At 40.9% G+C, this 20,634-nt stretch overlaps 2 protein-coding genes across 5 annotated transcripts in view; one reads left to right on the top strand and one right to left on the bottom strand.

Moving 5' to 3' along the window:
• Positions 1-340: 340 nt before the first annotated feature.
• On the bottom strand, positions 341-10,656 carry cdc37l1 (cell division cycle 37-like 1). Of its 2 annotated transcripts, XM_066650868.1 has the most exons (9): positions 10,396-10,656; positions 9,780-9,882; positions 7,607-7,891; positions 7,386-7,482; positions 7,132-7,247; positions 6,518-6,640; positions 4,960-5,130; positions 4,646-4,717; positions 341-2,924 (listed from the first exon to the last, which is right to left on the bottom strand). In XM_066650868.1, exons 3-9 carry the CDS (start codon positions 7,874-7,876, stop codon positions 2,808-2,810), a joined length of 966 nt encoding a protein of 321 aa, XP_066506965.1. In that variant the 5' UTR covers positions 7,877-7,891; positions 9,780-9,882; positions 10,396-10,656; the 3' UTR covers positions 341-2,807. The 2 variants fall into 2 exon arrangements, with proteins under 2 accessions (XP_066506965.1, XP_066506964.1); XM_066650867.1 differs by lacking the exon at positions 9,780-9,882.
• A 987-nt stretch (positions 10,657-11,643) lies between these two features.
• The window catches only part of exd3 (exonuclease 3'-5' domain containing 3), a 47,888-nt gene continuing 38,897 nt past the window's right edge, over positions 11,644-20,634 (top strand). Inside the window, exons 1-7 of one of the 3 annotated variants that reach the window (XM_066651471.1) lie at positions 11,644-11,701; positions 12,454-12,658; positions 15,184-15,252; positions 17,997-18,061; positions 19,121-19,468; positions 19,896-19,949; positions 20,034-20,173. In XM_066651471.1, coding sequence (XP_066507568.1) covers positions 15,228-15,252; positions 17,997-18,061; positions 19,121-19,468; positions 19,896-19,949; positions 20,034-20,173 — 632 coding nt within the window. In that variant the 5' untranslated portion in view covers positions 11,644-11,701; positions 12,454-12,658; positions 15,184-15,227. Of the gene's footprint in view, positions 11,702-12,453; positions 12,659-15,183; positions 15,253-17,235; positions 17,273-17,996; positions 18,062-19,120; positions 19,469-19,895; positions 19,950-20,033; positions 20,174-20,634 lie in introns of all 3 variants that reach the window. The other 2 variants (XM_066651470.1, XM_066651472.1) reach the window with 2 other exon arrangements.

The raw sequence follows: 20,634 nt of genomic DNA, 5'->3' as shown, positions 1-20,634 counted from the left end.
TCTCTCCAATCTATTATTAGCAATTGCTTTGGAAAGTTTTTAATTAACTTTAGCTTTACACCCAGGGAAAAGCCCTTGTTTGTCTCCATCACACAGTGCTGATTATTTCTGTGTAAGAAAGTGTTAAAAAAGTAGGTAAAACTGTGGTTTTCACTGTATGTTCTATTAAGGCCATGGTGGAAATACAAATGCAGAATCTGTAAAGTCATATTCAAGTGTAGGTAGAGAGCTCATAGTTACTTCATCTTTAAACTGTGTTGTAATAACAGCAGCTTGAATAGTTAAATGTCCTCATACATTTTGCTGTTAGTATTTTCTGGGTCAAAGATGAAATCTACTCTTAAAAACAAGCAATTTTTATTTTTTTGGCAAAAATGACAACACAGTCTCGCAGTCTGCCATTCGCTTGTCTCACGTTACAAAGTGTCAATAAAGATGGAGGAAACTGTCGTTTTAGGTCCTGCTTGACTGTCATTTCCTGCACAACTTCCTTTTTCTGTTAGTTTGAAATGTACCATTCTCAGCAGTTATAAAGCATTCATGCTGTCCTTCAGTTTAAGGTTGGGATCTGAGGCTTTACTGGAATTTAATTTAAGTGCATCCCAAAAATGGCCGACGTTAATAAAAAGAATTACACACTGAACTGCCCCATGGCTCTGTTGTGTCACTTTGCAAGGTCTAAAACCATGGTCAAATGTGTGGTAACGAGTATATACTGTGACGTACACAACAACTAGGGAGTATGGCTTGACCAGTTACGGTTTCATATTTATTGCGATTTGCCTTACCATTAATGACATAGCTGTTGTTATATGATTTAATAACATTTTAAACGTCCAGTTTTAGGCTGGAACACAGTGTGCCAGTTCACAAGCGCTGTAACACCAGTGGAAATTCCTCCAATTAAAGCTGAATAAAAGGATATAATTCAAACGGCAGCTTTTTTTTTTAATGGTAATATCAATATAAAAAGGCAAAATCGCTTTGTTCTACTTGGGAACATTTCTCTTGCAGCTGTAGCAGAGATTACATAAAGGGCATGTATCTGCGCATGTGAAAACAGTCCGTGTAATCAGCTCGACTCATGCTCTGCAGTGACTCTGCGGTTTCCCGGCCTAGGCTTTTGCAGCAGCTAGAATTAAATCTGGGAACACTGCAAACTAACACCTTTGGACAACATGGCGAAATCTGACACAGATCCTGGTTTGCATGCCGCGAGGCTCGGATGTAACCTAATTGAGTCAGACTTCAAAGGATATCTGTTATCTAGTCAATTTGTCTATCTAAATCTAGCTGAGACAGAATTACTGACATTTATAACACCATGAGGAGGAGGAGGAGGAGAGGTGGGGCACAATCTGACACTGGGCAAATCATAGCTTGGGTTTATGTAGTTAAACAAATGAATGAAAAGTACTGTACATTAGTTGTTTCATAGTTGTTCTTCAGTGATGGGGTTTGATTGCTGAATTCACGCCATGTTAATACTTCTTGAACAGTAGGAGATACTAATTTTATATCATCATCATCATTAGTAGCAGACATGTAGAAGATACAGTGGTTAGACAATGAAACTGAAACACCTGTCATTGTAGTGTGGGAGGTTTCATGGCTAAATTGGAGCAGCCTGGTGGCCATTCTTCATTAAGATTGCATTAATCACCAGTAAGACCATGTGCATCCAATGGTTCAAACACTGTGTCCTGAAGGCGGTGCCGTGTATCAGGACGACAACGCACCAATACACACAGCGAGACTGGTGAAAGACTGGTGAAAGATTGGTTTGATGAACATGAACGTGAAGTTGAACATCTCCCATGGCCTGCACAGTCACCAGATCTAAATATTATTGAGACACTTTGGGGTGTTTTGGAGGAGCGAGTCAGGAAACGTTTTCCTCCACCAGCATCACGTAGAGACCTGGCCACTATCCTGCAAGAAGAATGGCTTCAAATCCCTCTGACCACTGTGCAGGACTTGTGTATGTCATTCCCAAGACGAATTGAGGCTGTATTGGCCGCAAAAGGAGGCCCTACACCATACTGATAAATTACTGTGGTCTAAAACCAGGTGTTTCACTTTCATTGTCCAATATTTCCTCACATATTTTGAAAACTATAGCCACAGTAGGTTGTGCCCCACCTTCCTGTACAATAGTTGTCAAAGCGGAATCATTTCAGACACTGCATTTTGGTTTTGGGGTGTTTCTGAACAGTGTTTTAAAAGATTTAAACGTGGCAGAGAAGCTGGGTGCTGAGAGATTTGCTTTAAACATCACCATGCTCACTGAGAAAGTCACAAAGGCATAATCTGTGTTTTGTCCCCCCCTCCCTTTCATTTTATAAATACATTTTGAAAGAAAAACATTATGCTATTGGTGCTTGTGTCACAACAGAACTGTAACAAAATGCGCAGCAAAAGAACAACCACTCTTCCCGTCATTGTTCTAAGTATTCGTCTTAGCATCTCAATCAAATATAAAGTGCAGCACAAATTCAAGCATGAATACAAAAAACAAACAACCAAAATAAACCTCCAGTCTCTGAGCACAGCCCTTTTCTGGCTTCCCTCATCTTCTCTTAAGCCATTTCCCAGGATTCAACGTCCCGAGAGGCCATATTCCTACATCTTGTCAGTCACAAGGCTACTGCTGACCTTCAAGCAACATTTGGATGAAGAAAAACACTGTAAATGTGAATCTAGCCTCTGTCAGAGAGTGCTTCAAGCTCAGCAGCTGCTTTTTTGTGTGTTGTACACAAATTCAGAACAAAGCCACACAGAGAAGGGTTTAATGTGGGATGAGTGTGCTAAAAAGTTTCCATCATTCGGAACTCCTCCGTTTCCGAGCCCTCCTCTTTTGGGCCCCTTCCTGGATGCGTCCAAAGTCCTGCCTCCAAACACCGCTTTATATGATACTCTGCCACCTAGTGGACGAGGAAACAAGAAATAGAAAGGGAAAGAATGTTGAAAAGCTAGTATGTCAAATATGTGGACATTTGGATCAGACAGATTTTAAACACTGCTCAGTGAAGGCTACACAAACAAGGCACAGGACGTTGAGGTGGAGATCAGGCTGTAAGATGTTAATGCTCTGTTTAAGCGGTTTACGGTTGTTACATAATCCTTCCTGTCCAGGTCTTTTGGCCTCACAGGCCTCTAAAGATTCCAGTTCAGTGTTTTTTGTTTTTTTTTTAAATCTGTGGATCTGGGATTGTGCAAGCTGTAATTTACAGGTTCAGACATGAACCTCTTTAGTTTCCTGTAGTCACTTGAACATAGCATTTTAACATTTGTATTTTTTCTTTTCTGTTTTTCACTCTGATCAGGATGAAGCAATTACAAAATATAAAAGGAATGAATGCAGGTTGCGGCAAGTATAATCACAGCTCTGATTATGAGCTATGTAATATCGCTTAAAGTCATTGTTACGTTGAATAATACAAAGCAAAATTTAGCACTTCAATTTGTATCAAACAGGAATTCATTCATTCATTCATTATCTGTAACCCTTATCCAGTTCAGGGTTGCGGTGGGTCCAGAGCCTACCTGGAATCATTGGGCGCAAGGCAGGAATACACCCTGGAGGGGGCGCCAGTTCTTCACAGGGCAACACACACACACACCCCCCTAAGGACACTTGAGTCGCCAATCCACCTACCAATGTGTGTTTTTGGACTGTGGGAGGAAACCCACGCAGACACAGGGAGAACACACCACACTCCTCACAGACAGTCACCCGGAGGAAACCCACGCAGACACAGGGAGAACACACCACACTCCTCACAGACAGTCACCCGGAGGAAACCCACGCAGACACAGGGAGAACACACCACACTCCTCACAGACAGTCACCCGGAGGAAACCCACGCAGACACAGGGAGAACACACCACACTCCTCACAGACAGTCACCCGGAGGAAACCCACGCAGACACAGGGAGAACACACCACACTCCTCACAGACAGTCACCCGGAGGAAACCCTCGCAGACACAGGGAAGACACTCCTCACAGACAGTCACCCGGAGCGGGAATCGAACCCACAACGTCCAGGCCCCTAGAACTGTGTGACTGCGACACTACCTGCTGCGCCACCGTGCCACCCTTTAGACAGGAATTTATAGCTTTAAATATATACCTTAGTACCTTCATTTTGTGTAACATTTTAACCATGTGCTAACAAGCATTACACAGAAATACACAAGGCGTCAACACAGAAGAATGCAAGTTTTCCAGAGAACTGAACTTCTCAACTTCAGAGTATGGACTTAGTGATAATTCCTGTTTTCCCCTCAGTGTTCAAACCTGCTGTGTCTGCACATTGTACTATACATACCATATTGTCACTGTGTTAAAATACCTTTCATTTATATCCCAGAGTTCAGGGTTCAGTAAATTTTTCTCCTCCACCATTACGTATACCATGTGCATTACTACACAATGGTGAGGTTAAAACTGTATTAATTAAGAAGGAGTTGTCTAATAAAGTTAGATTGAACAGTGTCCACGACCCTGAAACGGACAAGCGGAAAAGATGATGACGATGAACACAGTGTAAACGTATCCTATTAGTTATTACATAAACTAATCTGTTCAAATCTACACTGCTGATATGGCTTGAACTTGTCTAGTGTGAAAATGAAGGTACCTGTGGATTCATGGTGCTGAGAACATTTTGAAGAATGTGCATGTCTTGTGACTGGATACACTCCTTTAGTTCCTGTATGGTCAAAAGTCCAAATGCAAAGATTATTCAGTTGGATTACATTATACTATACTATTATATTCAGAATTTGGTTTCAAACAAATTCACATGAATGAATTTCCCTTTTGGGGGCTCTAAACTGATGTGTGTATATCAATCAAATTTAATTTATTAAGCGGTTTTCACACCAGAAAGTTGTCACATCTTCTCTTAGTTGTAAGTTCTCCAAGTTGTAAGTGTATATGATATTCACTTACAGGAGGCAGAGACTCCAGAACCTCTTTGGGGTCAGGTCGGCGGCCGGCTGGGCTGCACTCCTGCTCGGGTGCTTTTGGGGTGTCTAGTTTAGAAACTGCATACTCCCTCACTCTCTGTTTGAAGGCCTCAAGTTCAGTATGGAAGACATCCAAATATCCCTCTTGTCCAGCCTTAAAGACATTAAAAAGAGAAAAAGACAACTTTCCATTAAAATCACTGTGTTTAAGTGTAATGCCGTGTGTAATTTATATAAGGATTCATGCAATGTTTATTAAAATATTAATGTTTAATAAAATAAAGAGAAAAAAACAACAACAGAAGAATGATATAAGTCACAGTTCTTGCAAAATTAATCAATATCAAAGTAACTAAAATGTTAACCATGCTCAAATTTGGTGGTATTAAACTAGATATAGTGCTGTGATATTTTAGTCGTGTGTGTGTGTGTGTGTGTGTGTATAATATATAGAAAAAAACTAAAATAACACTGAATAAAATGAAGTTACATTTAATTAATCTGAAATTCTCTGCATACGTGGACTTCACAATGGTCCATTTTATTTTGCCTTTATTTATCAAAGTTGCATCCAGTCAAATCTGATTAGATTATAATGAGCAGGGAGTGTCGCAGTCACACAGCACCAGGGACCTGGAGGTTGTGGGTCCTCTGGGTGCTCCGGTTTCCTCCCACAGTCCAAAAAAACACGTTGGTAGGTGGATTGGTGACTCAAAAGTGTCCGTAGGTGTAAGTGTGTGAGTGAATGTGAGTGTGTTGCCCTGTGAAGGACTGGCGCCTCCTCCAGGGTGTATTCCTGCCTTGCGCCCAATGATTCCAGGTAGGCTCTGGACCCACCGTGACCCTGAACTGGATAAGGGTTACAGATAATGAATGAATGGATGAATAATACATTAATATAAACAAAGGTTTTACATATTCCACATTCATTTTAAAGACACAGCTCTTAATACACTGCAATAATACAAAGTCAAATCATTTTATTACCTTAAATAAATCCAGGTAGTTTTGTTTATTTCACATATGCCAGTCATTATAAATTCAACACTATAAATTTGACTGTAGGGAGTGCAGTGCACGTGCTGCTCAACCTCAAATCTTGCTTATAACCACTGCCAAAAGATGCATGAATTTTGGCAAGGGTGGGCAATGTTGTCCACAAAGGGCCGGCGTGGCTGCTGGATTTTAGTCCATTCAGGCCAGAGCACACTTGATTTCCCTCATATAATTAGTTGGTCTCAGTAAAACAACCCCTGAATTATATACAAATAAGGTATGGCTGGGTGATGCTTGATTTTGTGCAATGAACCTGTTCATGAACCTTATACAGTGTGAAAACAACCTCCAGGTTGTTTTCACACTGTATAAGAGTCTATATGGTAAAGAGAGGGGTTAAACCCGGACTTGTTGCTACAAAACTTTGACGAATAAGGGCTACTGTGTATTTATGTGGCTATAACCACAGAGTAAACAGCATGTGGTGACAGGAGTGTTTTTGTGCAAAGTGAGGTGTAGCTCCAGACGAAGTGGCCAGCACTTACTTTGGCTTTCTGGAAGAATTGACGGAAGCAGCCACGTGGGTCCTGCTGCACATTGCGGGCCATCTCTAGGATGAATTGCATGGCAACAGCCTGGTGAGCCACCTGCTCCATCAAAGCTTCTTTCTGAGAGAGAAAGAGAAAGAGAGAGAGAGAGAGAGAGAGAGAGAGAGAGAGAGAGAGTCAGAACACACTGCACCATCTCACCAACAGAGCAACAACAAGTCACAGCAACACCTGTGATAGAAAGAGGTTTAGCATTCTGACTCAAACTGATTTTGCTTTAGTGCTCTGTGACCTTTCTAAAGCTCGACATTTTGCTGTAAATTTGAGAGACAGATCTTTGAGAGATGGAGCCTCCGTACAGATGAACATATGCGGTGTGTTATACCAATAAGCCAGTGCTGTTTTTAGAACTCTCAAATAGTTACAGGTATAAAAATCTGCAAATGAAGTATAAATAAATAGTTTTATCTTGAGATAGTCATTGAATCAGTTGGGTGTTGCTATAGCAACTGTCCACTGTTCTGGAATCAACTGGTGTTGTTCTGCACTGATGCTGCGGTGTTGCTGACGCTGGTGAGAGAGAATTCGAGTGGGCAGACACTCTCTCTCACTTTTTCAGCGTGAAGACGGAAGCACCATAAGATCAGGTAGTTGGCCGTTTCCTCACAGATGAGGTGGGGGAATTCGGTTAAGAAACGCTGACTGTCGTCCCATCTCCGCAGCATGCCTGCCAGCAGGACCAGAGAAAACACATACACCTTTATAGATAAACAATTAATATATTGTGGGAAAAAAACATTAACAGAAGCTGATTTGAATAAGGAGTCTCATAAGTCATTATTTTAGTTAAAATCAAATCACTCACCAAAATGTTTTAGCTGTTGCTCGTGTCGCTGTACAAATGTTAAGCTCTTGTCATAATCTGGTTCATTCCCTTGAGGTTGGGAGTCACTTATAATACTCTAGAAAACACAAAAATGTTAACTGCATTATGATAAACACTAATGGATCTAAGGAACATGATATATGTCACTTCTACTATGTTAATAATAGTAAAAAGCCACATAACAGGTGCTACTTGCCTACCTTATCAAACCCACTTTCACCAGTCTCGACCCCAGGCACTGGGCTCCAGCGAGACTCCAGGCCTCCCAGCATACTCTCCTTCCTCCTCCACTCCTCCTCTGTCTGGGAGAGTTGAGTGGAGGAGGCCAAGGCACGGGCATGTGCCTGTTCAGCTGACTCACTGCCGTGCAGCTCCAAACCGCACAACTGGTCCTGTGCCTCCACTAACTGCCAACTGGACACGATAGAGGCCTTCACACAGCGCTGCTGGCTCTCGCAGAGAAACGCCATGCTCTCCGCACTGGCCTGTGACAGTTGGAGACACACAGATTCTTAAATATCATCATCATCAGCACCTCCAAGTGGTAGTTTTATTGAAAAGACCCTTCATCTTTTTTTGACCAGAAGTTCAAGGACGTGCATTCTCCACTAAGCATGTGGAGGTGCCAAATTAATGGTGGCATTAATGAGTTAAGCTTGTTGAAGGAAGAAGGCTGAGCAATGACTTAAATCTCCATTTATGGCTAGAATTTTAATAGAGATTTGAGTAATCCACTGCTAACCTTAAAGATAAACTAATAAACAAGCCAGACCAAAAACACTACATCATAAAACCACACGAAGTATGAGACAACTACAAAAACATGGCAAAAAATATTACGATGTTGCAAGTCATGCCTCCTTCAGGATGCCACACTGCAGTGATACAGCTGCAAATAAATTTAAACTGGTTACTGTTTGCGTGTTACTGTACATTCACATAAATGGCAAATGCCTGTGTGGATACTAAATAGCTTTGTGGTACTAATAATATCCACAGCTGCTTCCCACAGCAAAACTCTTGTGGACAAATGATGATACTGCATTTAACAATAGTAAGTGACTTCATGTTAGATATTAAATAGTCTGATTCATAGTCAGACACAGGGACAATTTAGTCTAAGGTCATCACACTGATCTATTACATGTCAGTTTTGGCACCTTGTTCATCACTGAAAAAGTGTATGTTATACTGCTTTTCCTGAGTTTAATCATAATGTAAACAATCCTACAGGTTTAATCAGTGACCTGTAATTGATTTTAGATGCATTTGACTGTATTTAAAACCGCCCTATAGGAAACTAGAAGTCTTTAAAGCAATTTTCATTTTGAAGTCAACCCAATCCTACAAAAGGCCTTCCACTACTATTAGTTTACAGCTAATTAGATAAATGTAATAAGGTTTTTCATAATTATGACATTATACATATTATATAAATATTCACCTCTTTGTAGGTCTTACTAATAACTTAACATTTTATAATAATAACTTTCATTCATTCATTATTTGTAACTATTTATCCAGTTCAGGGTCGCGGTGGGTCCAGAGCCTACCCGGAATCCTTGGGCGCAAGGCGGGAATACACCCTGGAGGGGGCGCCAGTCCTTCACAGGGCAACACACACACTCGCACATTCACTCACACCTACGAACACTTTTGAGTCGCCAATCCACCTACCAACGTGTGTTTTTGGACCGTGGGAGGAAACCAACGCGGACACGGGGAGAACACACAACACTCCTCACAGACAGTCACCCGGAGGAAACCCACGCAGACACAGGGAGGACACTCCTCACAGACAGTCACCCGGAGGAAACCCACACAGACACAGAGAGAACACACCACACTCCTCACAGACAGTCACCCGGAGCGTGACTCGAACCGACAACCTCCAGGTCCCTGGAGCTGTGTGACTGCGACACTACCTGCTGCGCCACCGTGCCGCCCTAATAATAACTTGGTATCTGAAATTAAGGAGAATGTTGCCATATTAGGATTTGCCTTTTTAAAATTGTGAAAACAAATAAGGATTTATGATTAACTGATGAACGGCAGATGAATGGGGATAGAAGACTAACAAAGTATATAGTGCAACAGATGGATTACTGCCTACTATTGTAGAAATACAAAGTGAATTCACTACATGGTCTGTGAAGTTGCTAAAATGGCCAAATACCGTAGAATAAATGAGCCAAATGTAGCTAATGTTTTGTCTGAGGCTTCCATATACTTCTAACGGTTCCAGGGAAGTTGTATGCAGCAGGACTGGTTTACTCACTTGTAAGCCTTAAGACTATGTTAATATGTAACACTCAGTCTAAACACTATAGTAAAATGTGTACTTAACAAAAATATAATTATTATAAAGCATACCCATTTTAAACTACTGTAACTGAGATCCTGTTAGCGTTGGAACTTTCCGTTCCACCTTAAATGATGCAGCAACTTCTCAGCTTCGAGTACAGTACAACACCACCTTGGGGTAAAATGAAAGATTGATGTTTATAAGAAGCTTAGAAATAAATAGTTCTAGGTTTAACCAATTTTCCATTTCTCTTTTTAGCTAGAATTTAAATTAATTTAACGTTAACGGGTTTTTTTCTGGTTATTGTTCTGAGGAGTTAACGAAGTTGTGTTTGAGATATAAATATCTAGCTACATATTTAAATATAATTATGACGTATTAATCGCCTCATTATTAAGTATTTGTAAATATAATAAAGTTTTAAAGTAAGCTGAAGTCGGTTCCTTCATTAGAGCTTACCACCTTAAATGCTGCCATTTAAGGTGGAACGTAAAATTTGATTTAGGAGCCCTCCAATTACAGCTTCACTTTTGAGTCATTCCTTTCGTTAGCTACCTAACTGTGCTTTAAAATGCGTATTAATGTCTGGTAAAGGGTTATTATTAGGCCCTGAATTGTTAAAGGGAAATAAAACAGGCTCCACATGTCAGAAAGTCCTAAATCCCAGCTCTCTTAACTCCATACCTCGTGTTGTTGTTGTTGTGAGTGAGAGAGGAGATTTTGGTTGTCATTCTCTCGGTTCTTATGTTCCTGCGACGCCGGAGACGTGAACCACTCCATTGCGACGCAATCTCTCATCCAAGTGCGGCGAGGAGCGCTCTACTGCCGGCGTCAGGGGTTAGCGTGAGTCGCTGCTCGGTTGGGGGGCGGTTTAATTTGGGAAACAAGCAAAAACGTCCATGATCACGACCGGAGCTTAAAGCATGAACACAGCGGCCGCTTCAGTTTCACTTTATTTATATATACACACACACTCTCTCTCTCTCTCTCTCTCTCTCTAGAACACAATTTATAAAGCTGTGTACAATATCATTTCTCAATTTTATTTTTAATTACATTTATTTATTATTCCTTTTTCTTTTATTCCTCTCAACACGTTCCTCTGTAGACATATATCTATTCATACGTCTTATTCATATTCATACATCACTTATCATATATTAAGAGTCTTTCTATTTTCTACTTTCTATGATTTTCTTAAAGTAGTAAATATTTTCTAAGACTTTACATCTGTTATGTTTACTTCATCTCACTTCCAAGAAACAAATAAACGAACAAGAAATAACAGAATCTCCAAATACTTTTACAGCACTCAGACATCTTCACTTCTAAATTAAGTTAAAATTGTGAGTCATTTATATATTGTTCAGTGAATCACTTTCTAATACAAAATACTCTGAATGAATTAATTGTCGTATCTATGGCTGAATTTCAATTTTTTTTTAAATCATCAGAATCCTAATTCCAGTGATTCTTACGTCATAAAGCTAAGGAACCAATCCCATCTTCTTGGGTGTGATTGGAGATATAGATGTAAATTCTTACATTCGCACAATAAAGGTCAAGGTGTAGAGCTACATATTAGTTACTTTTAAGGCGTTCTTAAGGGATTTTTTTCTTTGAAATAAATTGTTACTAAAAACTGTAGATGGACCGAGATGATTTATGACGTTAGCTAATATGAATAATTTAGCTAATATAATAACCAGACGGAGGCGCTATATGATTATTAGACATTATATGTTAGATATTATATATATATAAATTAAATTTTAAATAGCTTAAAAAAGAGCTTTGGAGTTGTTGTGAGTTTGTTGCTTATTTATTCGTCATTTGATTTTTGTTTTTTATTTATTGGAAAATTATTTTAAGGCTTTTATGTGCAAAAAAGTAAATAATCCAACGGGCGTCACTTTATCAAACATCCGTCTGAAACAAACAACTGCGTTAATGTGGTTCTTGTCCGGAAGAAACTGTTCGTGATTTCTGAGTAAGTTCACTCTTCGACACGTTAATTTAGTGAAATAAATCCACTTCAGCCTTGCGGTTACAAACGTTTATATATTCGGAAGTTTTAATACAGCTGCTAAATTTAACGAATGATTGTTACTACGTCGAATGAAGCTAAAGTTTATGTCTTACTCGAATTAGCCGTACCACCTTAAAAGGCACCGCAGTTCTAGTCTGGCGTCTGAGGAACTAGAATGTTAGTGGGGCACCGTTTTAAGGTGGAAAGGGTAAATAGAGTAAAAGCTTGTAAAAGGAGATAACTCAGCACATTAAATATATAAGAGCTTTTGAAGTGTACAGCATTCATTAAGTAAAAAAAAATATTTTCTATATTTGCTTATAAATCTTGGTATTCGTGTTCAGGTTCATTTAGTACTTAAAGCAGATTTGATTTTAGTAACTAATGGGCTATATCCTTTGTAGACAGATGACATTAAGTAATGAGTATCTGACAGTCAATCATTGTAGACAATATCAATTCCTGCCTAATTCAACGCATTTCATTATGCCACAGTCTTCTTGTGCTGCTCTCGTTTAAAAGGGCAGGCCATAAATATAAAAAAATCTGTTTGAAGTCCTACTCTGGTCCCCCCTTTAACCCTTAAACTCAGTTTATCAGAATTATATATTTAGATGTTATTTCAAAGAGAATTACAGTAATAATAATAAAAAATCCCCAGTACATCATGTCTGTACCTAATGCCAAAACTCTACACCTTCATCTTTATTTAGTATGTGCAGATGCAGGTAGTCCCTTCCTCAGTCTCTACTTGCCCCCTTTGCTGCCCACCAGAAGCTCAAAAGCCCTATCCCCAAGTTGTCAGGATTGGCGCTCCAACGTTTATGATGTAATAAACCATGGCTGACTGAATCCTCCCTTCTGAGACCATTTTGGAACACTGCAATCTCAAAGCACAACTGCAGACAGCTGTATTAGGTGTGTATTAGGTGTGTAATATGTGTGAACTCCATGACCAGCATTGGGCATGTAACTCATCATTTATTTTTGCACAAAATAATACCTAATCATCACACACTTGCTTGATTAACTATGTTTGGGGTAAGGGGAAAGTCTTACTTCAAATGTAGTTAATCTTTCAGGACAAGTTTTATGTCTGAAGTTTTATGGTTTTGAAGTGGATCAATGAGGTGGCAGTTAGTGCCGCAGTCACCCAGCTCCAGGGACCTGGAGGTTGTGGGTTCTAGTCCCGCTCCGGGTGACTGTCTGTGAGGAGTGTGGTGTGTTCTCCCTGTGTCTGTGTGGGTTTCCTCCGGGTGACTGTCTGTGAGGAGTGTGGTGTGTTCTCCCTCTGTCTGTGTGGGTTTCCTCCGGGTGACTGTCTGTGAGGAGTTCGGTGCGTTTTCCCTGTGTCCATGTGGGTTTCACCCGGGTGACTGTCTGTGAGGAGTGTTGTGTGTTTTCCCTGTGTCTGCGTGGGTTTCCTCCGGGTGACTGTCTGTGAGGAGTGTTGTGTGTTCTCCCTGTGTTTGCGTGGGTTTCCTCTGGGTGACTGTCTGTGAGGAGTGTTGTGTGTTCTCCCTGTGTTTGCGTGGGTTTCCTCTGGGTGCTTCGTTTTCCTCCCACGGTCCAAAATCACTCTTTTTGGTAGGTGGATTGGTGACTCCAAAGTGTCCTTAGGTTTTTTCCAGGTAGGCTCTGGACCCACCGTGACCCTGAACTGGATAAGGGTTACAGATAATGAATGAATCAATAAAAAGCATTGTGATTATTGCATGCTATATAGTCCACAAACTTGGACTCTAGATGAAAAGACTTGATGATTTTGCTTTGTTTATTTGCATATATATGTAATAGGCAGATATATTTTTCCATTACTTGTTACTTGTTATTAATGCTTAATGCCTTATCCATGCCAACTGCTTTTGGGACAAGGGGGACATGTTGTAAATTAGGAAAAGGAGTAGAGACTTAGAGAAATGCTGTAAATCATTTAATGGCTGATGTTGTTTCAGTTGTTCTTGTCCACATGGTGGCAGTAGAACCTGAGAGATGAGAGTCTATCCTGAATTCAGAGCTGTTTCGTGTTCAGTGCCAGGACCCTCCCCTGGGGACTGCTGCGAGAAAGGGAGAGAAACAGTCCAGACTCCAGACCTAAAAAAACATCCTCAGCCTCAAAGCATGTCACCCAGCCAGCTGGCACTTTGCCCTGGCCTGAGCTGTTCCCACAGGGAGGGAGAGAGAGAGAGAGAGAGAGAGAGAGAGAGAGAGAGAGAGAGAGAGAGAGACTGGCTGTGTGTGTGTGTGTGTGAGAGAGAGAGAGGGAAAGAAAGAAAGAAATATGTTCATATGGGTGTATGGGTGCCACTGCATGTTTTTTGAGTTTTTGCACCTCAGGCATTTGCTCAGGTTACACATCTGAAATCAGAACAATTCAGTAATTCTGCTTGACGGACTCTTTTTTTCCCCTCATTCGACATCCTAGCCCTGATCTATCACTGATAAAGACCTCTGAAAATGTGTGGATCTTTGGTGTTGAAACATCAGGCAGGTTTTTGGGAAGAGTGAAATATTTCTCCTTTGTCAGCGAGAATGTTGCAGTCTTGAGAAAGATTGCTGTGAAGCGTGAGAGAACTGAAAAGCCCAAATCGCTGCTGAGCTCTGTAACTGTGCGGCATGGATATTAGGAACAGATGCCAAAACTGAACATTTTTCAAAATTGCGGAATGGAAAAAGATTGGCCCTGTGAGTTTTACAGTTTCGGGCCATTTGTCAAACACTGCAGAAACATCATCACTTTCCTACTGCCTTAGGCTTCCATCGCTGAGGGAAAGTGGCTTTCCTTCTGTGGCCAATTCAAGCTCCTAAACCAGAAAGTAAAGTGGTCAGCGGACATTTTGAAATGGAAGTTTGCCAGCGATTCTGGGCCAGAGAATGTGTGAAGAATTGTGCTGAGCAGTTTAAGTTCTACTTTCCCTGTGTGTCATCTTTACAAGCCCCTCACTAATGTGCTCCAGTGTTTTGTTTTTTAAATACCTACAGCAGGTAGGTGTCGCAGTCACACAGCTCCAGGGGCCTGGAGGTTGTGGGTTCGATTCACGCTCCGGGTGACTATCTGTGAGGAGTATGGTGTGTTCTCCCTGTGTCTGCGTGGGTTTCTTCCGGGTGACTGTCTGTGAGGAGTGTGGTGTGTTCTCCCTGTGTCTGCGTGGGTTTCCTCTGGGTGCTCCGGTTTCCTCCCACAGTCCAAAAACACACGTTGGTAGGTGGATTGGTGACTCAAAAAGTGTCCGTAGGTGTGAGTTTGTGAGTGAATGTGTGTGTTTGTGTGTCTGTGTTGCCCTGTGAAGGACTGGCGCCCCCTCCAGGGTGTATTCCCGCCTTGTACCCAATAATTCCAGGCTCTGGACCCACCGCGACCCTGAACTGGATAAGGGTTACAGACAATGAATGATGAATGAGATACAATATGACAAACTTTTTTTTTTTTTTTTTTTTTTTAGTTAAAGGACATTCACTGTGTGTTAAGAGCGCCACCTCCTGAAGAATGAATCCTGCTGCACAATCAGAGGGTAAGACACGACAAACCATCTCCTTTATTACCAATACCTACTTATTCATAACTGTGGAAAGATCATAGATTGTGAAACAGAGATATTAAAGCGTTGTAACCTAGCGTCTCTTCAATTTTCTGCTCCGCTCCATGAATACGTCATCAGCTATTGGATTAAATTTGAAAACAGACCTATTTTTGTTTAATTTGTCGAAGTCTGTTACAACTAGGGAGTGCTTTTTGTTGAAGTGTGCACTCTTTTACTCTTTGGGCCATTGGGTTGTTATGGGCAGGTTGACAATAGGCCCAGAGGATGATATGGACTTATTTATGTGCATACTCATCCCCTCCAATAACTCTCCCTCTTCCCATTGACTAGCCACATACCCCACATTCCACTGTCTCCTTCCGTCCGGCTTTCCCCACTATGCGTGTGTGTGTGTGTGGAGGAACATGTAAAGTGTATATTCCTTGACTGCCTAATTCATCACATGAGAAAAGAGGGCGCTTTTAAAACAGTAGTTTGGTGACAACTAAAACTTAATACTAAATTATTGTTCCTCTGTGTTTATATTTGTTTGATATTGTGCTTAAGTTGACTAATCCACACAGTGTGAGGCAAGTGTGGGATGATCAGACCTGCCGTTTGCACAGTGCTAATTGCTGAGATATAAACTTACATTTCTTGTAAGATGCGTTAGCCTCCAGTGCAAAATTAAACAAGCAATCATTAGTTGTTTGACTGCATTAAAGGGAAAGTGTGTATGTGATCTCTGACCAATCGCTGTAGGCTAGCTGGTTGTCTGTGCGGGCCTGAAGAGGGTTATACCGGGTCGTTTGGAGGCACCTATTGTAGCATGTTTTGCTCTAGGCTGTGTGTAGCAACATGCAGGGCCGCGTTCGTCTCGACTCCTCTCGTCTTGTCACGCATGTTTGAACGTCGCGGACTGATTTGTGAGATTATTTTGTTTGTGTAAGCTTTTTTTTGTAGTGACACGCATAGCTGTGAGTGTGAACGTTTACTCATATAGGACATTGCACAACTCCGTATTTGCCCTGCCTGTCAAAAGTTTGGGGACACCCCCCTGCTTCTCCAAAAGTGTTGGTAGGTAATTGTTCCCTCAGCCGAACTGAAGGAATAATGGCAACGATCACACACTGCATTTGCTTAAATATTTGTGCTGTGCCGTAACGTCTTGGCTCAGTATTATTAAGGAAAGAGCACTAATATACCATAATGTCTTGGCTCAGGAATGTGCAGTAAGTCACTGTAGTGTCTTGGCTCATTGCTGTGCAGTAATGTGTAATGTAATGTTGTGGTTATTAACATACAGTATGACGTGGCATTACCTTGGCTCTGTAGTATAATGTTATATTGGTTTTGGCACAGAAATGTACAGTAATTTCCTTGGTTCACTAATATGCAGTGATGTACAGTAAAGTGTTTTTGTCTCCATTCTCCGGAATGATCCGTGCAGAGTAACAGGCGTTTATGCAGAGGCTGAAGTGTGGACAGAGAAAAGCCCTTTGCTCCGCTTTCCCAGGCTGCCGCTCAGGAAAGTCTGGATTTTTTACACCGTAACCACCGTGTTGCCCTTTCCGGGGGAAATCCGAGACAAACACAGACGGGGGGAACTGGCCCTGGGAAGAAAAGGGAGAGCGGGTTGTTGGGGGGGATTGTGTGGAAGGAGGGGGGGCTGGTGAGAGAGAGAGAGAGAGAGATGAGGTGTTGGCCACACAGCATGAGCAGAGCAGTTGCTTTCAGTCCAACTCAAAGGAACATATACTTCCCCTCTGTTCGTCCATTGTTAACTGCCTTTTTTGAAGACCCCTCCTCCTCCTTGAGAAAATGTCTCATCTTCTCGCAGCATTGTGGTTGAAATCATTCTCAAAAACACAAAGGCCCAGCACCTCTTCACCAACAATAGCCCACTCCCCCTTCCTCCTCTTCCTTATACGCATATTAAATGGTAATTTTGTGACCTTCTTCTGCCCAATTCAGATGCGGTATGAAGTTTCCACATGGAAAAATGATTGGGGTGGGTGGTCAAAAAAAAAAAAAAAAAAAATCAAAGACTGCAGTTTTTCTTTTTTAATAATATACTGTAAGTGTGATGTCATAATTATGTTTAATAAGCTACTCACTTATTTAAGCAAAAAGGAGAGAATTGAATGAATGAAGAGTTCTAGTGTTAGTGATAGTTGCCGTTGACCTGTTTAAAGTATAAATGGACACACACACACACACACACTCGTGCACTCAACTTGACCTTGCACATCAGTCAAATTTCAGCATTTATGAAATGTTTTATTACTGGAAGAGGGTGATAAAATTGCAGAAATGGCTTTTTAAATCGTTATACTATTTTATAGAGTCACAAAGATCATTAGTAATCCATGACATATATTCTTGATGGAAATACTTAAATCATAAAAGTATGTTTGTATTAATATAATTAATAATTTATCTCTATAGTTTTGTAGTTATATTGAAAAAAAACAAAAAAACAACATGCACAGACCTCCGCTTGCAGACTGTAGAACAATACGCAGGAAAAGTTTGAATAGGAAGGAAAAGTGTAATGATAATTAAGAGCGGAAAGAAAGCAGGAAAGGGCTTGAGGACGGTGAAGGATGTGTGAGTGTGTTAGGTGACAGGTGGGAAAGGACACAGTGCGATTCTATTTTATATACATAAATAAAATGTGTGTGTATGTATATATATATATATATATATATGTGTGTGTGTGTGTGTGTGTCCAGGTGTTGACCCGGATGCCCTGAGAGCACAGCTTTTTGACCTTTGGAGCAGGAAGGAGCTGGAGGCGGTAAGACACTGCTGTAATTCCACTCTCCCTTAAGAGCAGCTCTCGGAGCAGAACAAAAACTGTCTGAGAACACTTTGGAGAGACCAGTTGTGAAGCAGAAAACAATGTAAAAATAAACTGAAACAAATAATCATAATACTGGATTCGCATTTCAAGATATCATCGGTTTTTCAGAAACACTGAATCGTTTATCTACAGCCTATAAACAACGACTGATGGATAGAAACGTCATAGTAACACATTGCTGGTCACATAGTAGCCCATCATACCTGGATTAATGTTTTTTAACTGTGTGTGTGTGTGTAGTGTATGTATAACCTCAGCACTGCTACTAGTGAAAGTGCATTTCGTTCTTTCCCAAACACAACATGTCATGTGATGTGAAATGTCTTTCAGTGTGTAATATTTTTGCTATGTGGCCCACCCCTTAGTTTATGATTCAACTTCAAAAGTCAGCGAGAGAGAGAGGGAGAGATTGTTAGGTGTGCTGAATGGCACTAACATTCCTGGTTTGCCCTCAAAGAGTGAGCTTATCTGATGTTAGTTCCCAGGAATGCAGGTGGGGCCTGGATGTAAAAAAAAAAAGGCTCATGCAGCATGGAGGGGTGGTTGAGCATTTGAATCTACATGAATGTACATGTTTAGAATTGTCTGATGTACAGGACTGTGCAAGATGAATTAAAACCCACCTGCAGAATATATCTTAGAGGTGTCAGGCAAAAAGCAAATTTACAAACTTTCCCTTTACCTCAAAAGAGCAACACGTCTTATCATTAAGAAGTAGCAAACAATATTTAAAATAAAGTGATTATTCATTATGTTTCTGTATCTCTGTATTCTCTTTTCAAAGCATTAAAGCATCAAATATCTTTGTAGTCTCCAAAGGAACCAGTTTGTGCTCCATGGAGTGGGTCTCCACAGAGTCGGGTGGCCATGTTTTAAAAAGTTCTAAGTGCAGATTCTTTTAGGCCACTAGGTGTCAGTATAACGGCTGTGTCACCCTCTAGAACCAGAATGGAGAACCATATTCTAACACAAGTCTGTCTTGTCTACTCTCAGCTGAAGTTGCGGGCGGTGTCTGGATTTTCCCAGCTGCAATACCCTCTGGATGGGCTGCTGACAATGCTGGAACAATGTCCGGGCATCCAGAAAGGCCGGTCGTCCACCCTGGGCCAGTTTATCCTGACTGAGTTTATGCGCTGGAGACACAGCCACCCGAGGGTCAGCGTGAAGGGACTGGAGGAAGGAGAGAAGTTAAGACTACAGCTCCGTGCTCTAAGTCTAATCACTTCCTCTCAGACTGGCTACATGGACCCTCTGCTGGACATCTATGAGCTGAGCACCTTGGAGAAAAGCCACCTGCTGGAGCGTGTGGCCTACCTGCAGGATAGCTTCTGTTTCCGAGAGGTGCATGAGAAAACCTTAAAATTCTACTGATGCTTTTGATAACTTTTAAAACACAACATAAAACTACAGTAAGAAGCCGAAGTCAAAGTTGCTACAGTAATATTTGCATATTGAGAATTCCAGAAGTGTTTCATGTTTAATATGTTTGCTTTGACTTTATGCCCAGTGTGTCATTAGCGTGGGAACATACAGCCAGCATTCAACACTGCCTCAGAAACATCTAATGAAATCCTTTATTGTTATTTTAATGTTATTAGTCATACTTTAGGTTCACGTTGTTGAGTGCAGGTATTGCCTTTTGTTCGGTTGTTTTACACATAAGAAAAAACTCAATAACTCCTTTGCAAACAAATGAGGGGAGATTTACTTACATGCAAATTCACATAGAATTATAACTAATATAATTGTCTTTTTAATATTCTGGCAGGCAGCGTTGCTTAGTATGAAAGCAGAGCTTCAGAAAGAACTTGACATGGAGCAGGTCAGTAAACTAATAATAGTTACAGGAACCACAATTCTGCATAATGTTGTTATTATTTCTTAATTTTCTTTCCTCATCTGGCAGATATGTGTGCCTCTCATCCTCCTGGATAAGCTGCCATTGGCCGAGTCATATGTACGTAATGACCCTGAGCTACAGAAGAAGCTGGTCATGCTCCTGGACTCCTGGTGCATCCCCAGCATCAACGTGAAGGAACTATGCAGGTGAATGGGCAGTTAATACACTGAAAGTTAAGATTTGGAACTTAACTGCAGGAAATTAGCTCTCCGGGAGAACGATAGGGGAACATTGCTGTATACCACTGAGAAAAATAAAATTCCTTTAAAGACTAAGCACCAGCGATATGAAAGTTTTAAACAAATAAATACAGTGGAATTTGAGTTCCTAACTTGTGTTTATTGATAGTCAGAAAACATGTTATTTCTTAGTAATTGAAGGAATAAGGTTTAAAAGACCGTTGGTCAACCCCAACGGTGTTGGGAAACTCTAATAGGCGTCTTGCCTGTGACGTAGATGGTGGACAACACTCTAGAAGTTGCACTTAATTTAATGCAAAATGACGAAAAGGTGTTTTGTTTTTGGCTGCAATCATTCAATGTACAGTGGGACATCTGTGAACAAATGGCCCAAAGATCCCAAAATATCCAGAAAATGGACTAAATTT

The sequence above is a fragment of the Hoplias malabaricus genome, chromosome 18 (genome assembly GCF_029633855.1).
Source record: "Hoplias malabaricus isolate fHopMal1 chromosome 18, fHopMal1.hap1, whole genome shotgun sequence".
In the NCBI taxonomy this organism is placed as follows: Eukaryota; Metazoa; Chordata; class Actinopteri; order Characiformes; family Erythrinidae; genus Hoplias; species Hoplias malabaricus.
Note: the sequence above shows the minus strand (reverse complement) of the source record. Positions and strands in the feature narration are given on the sequence as shown.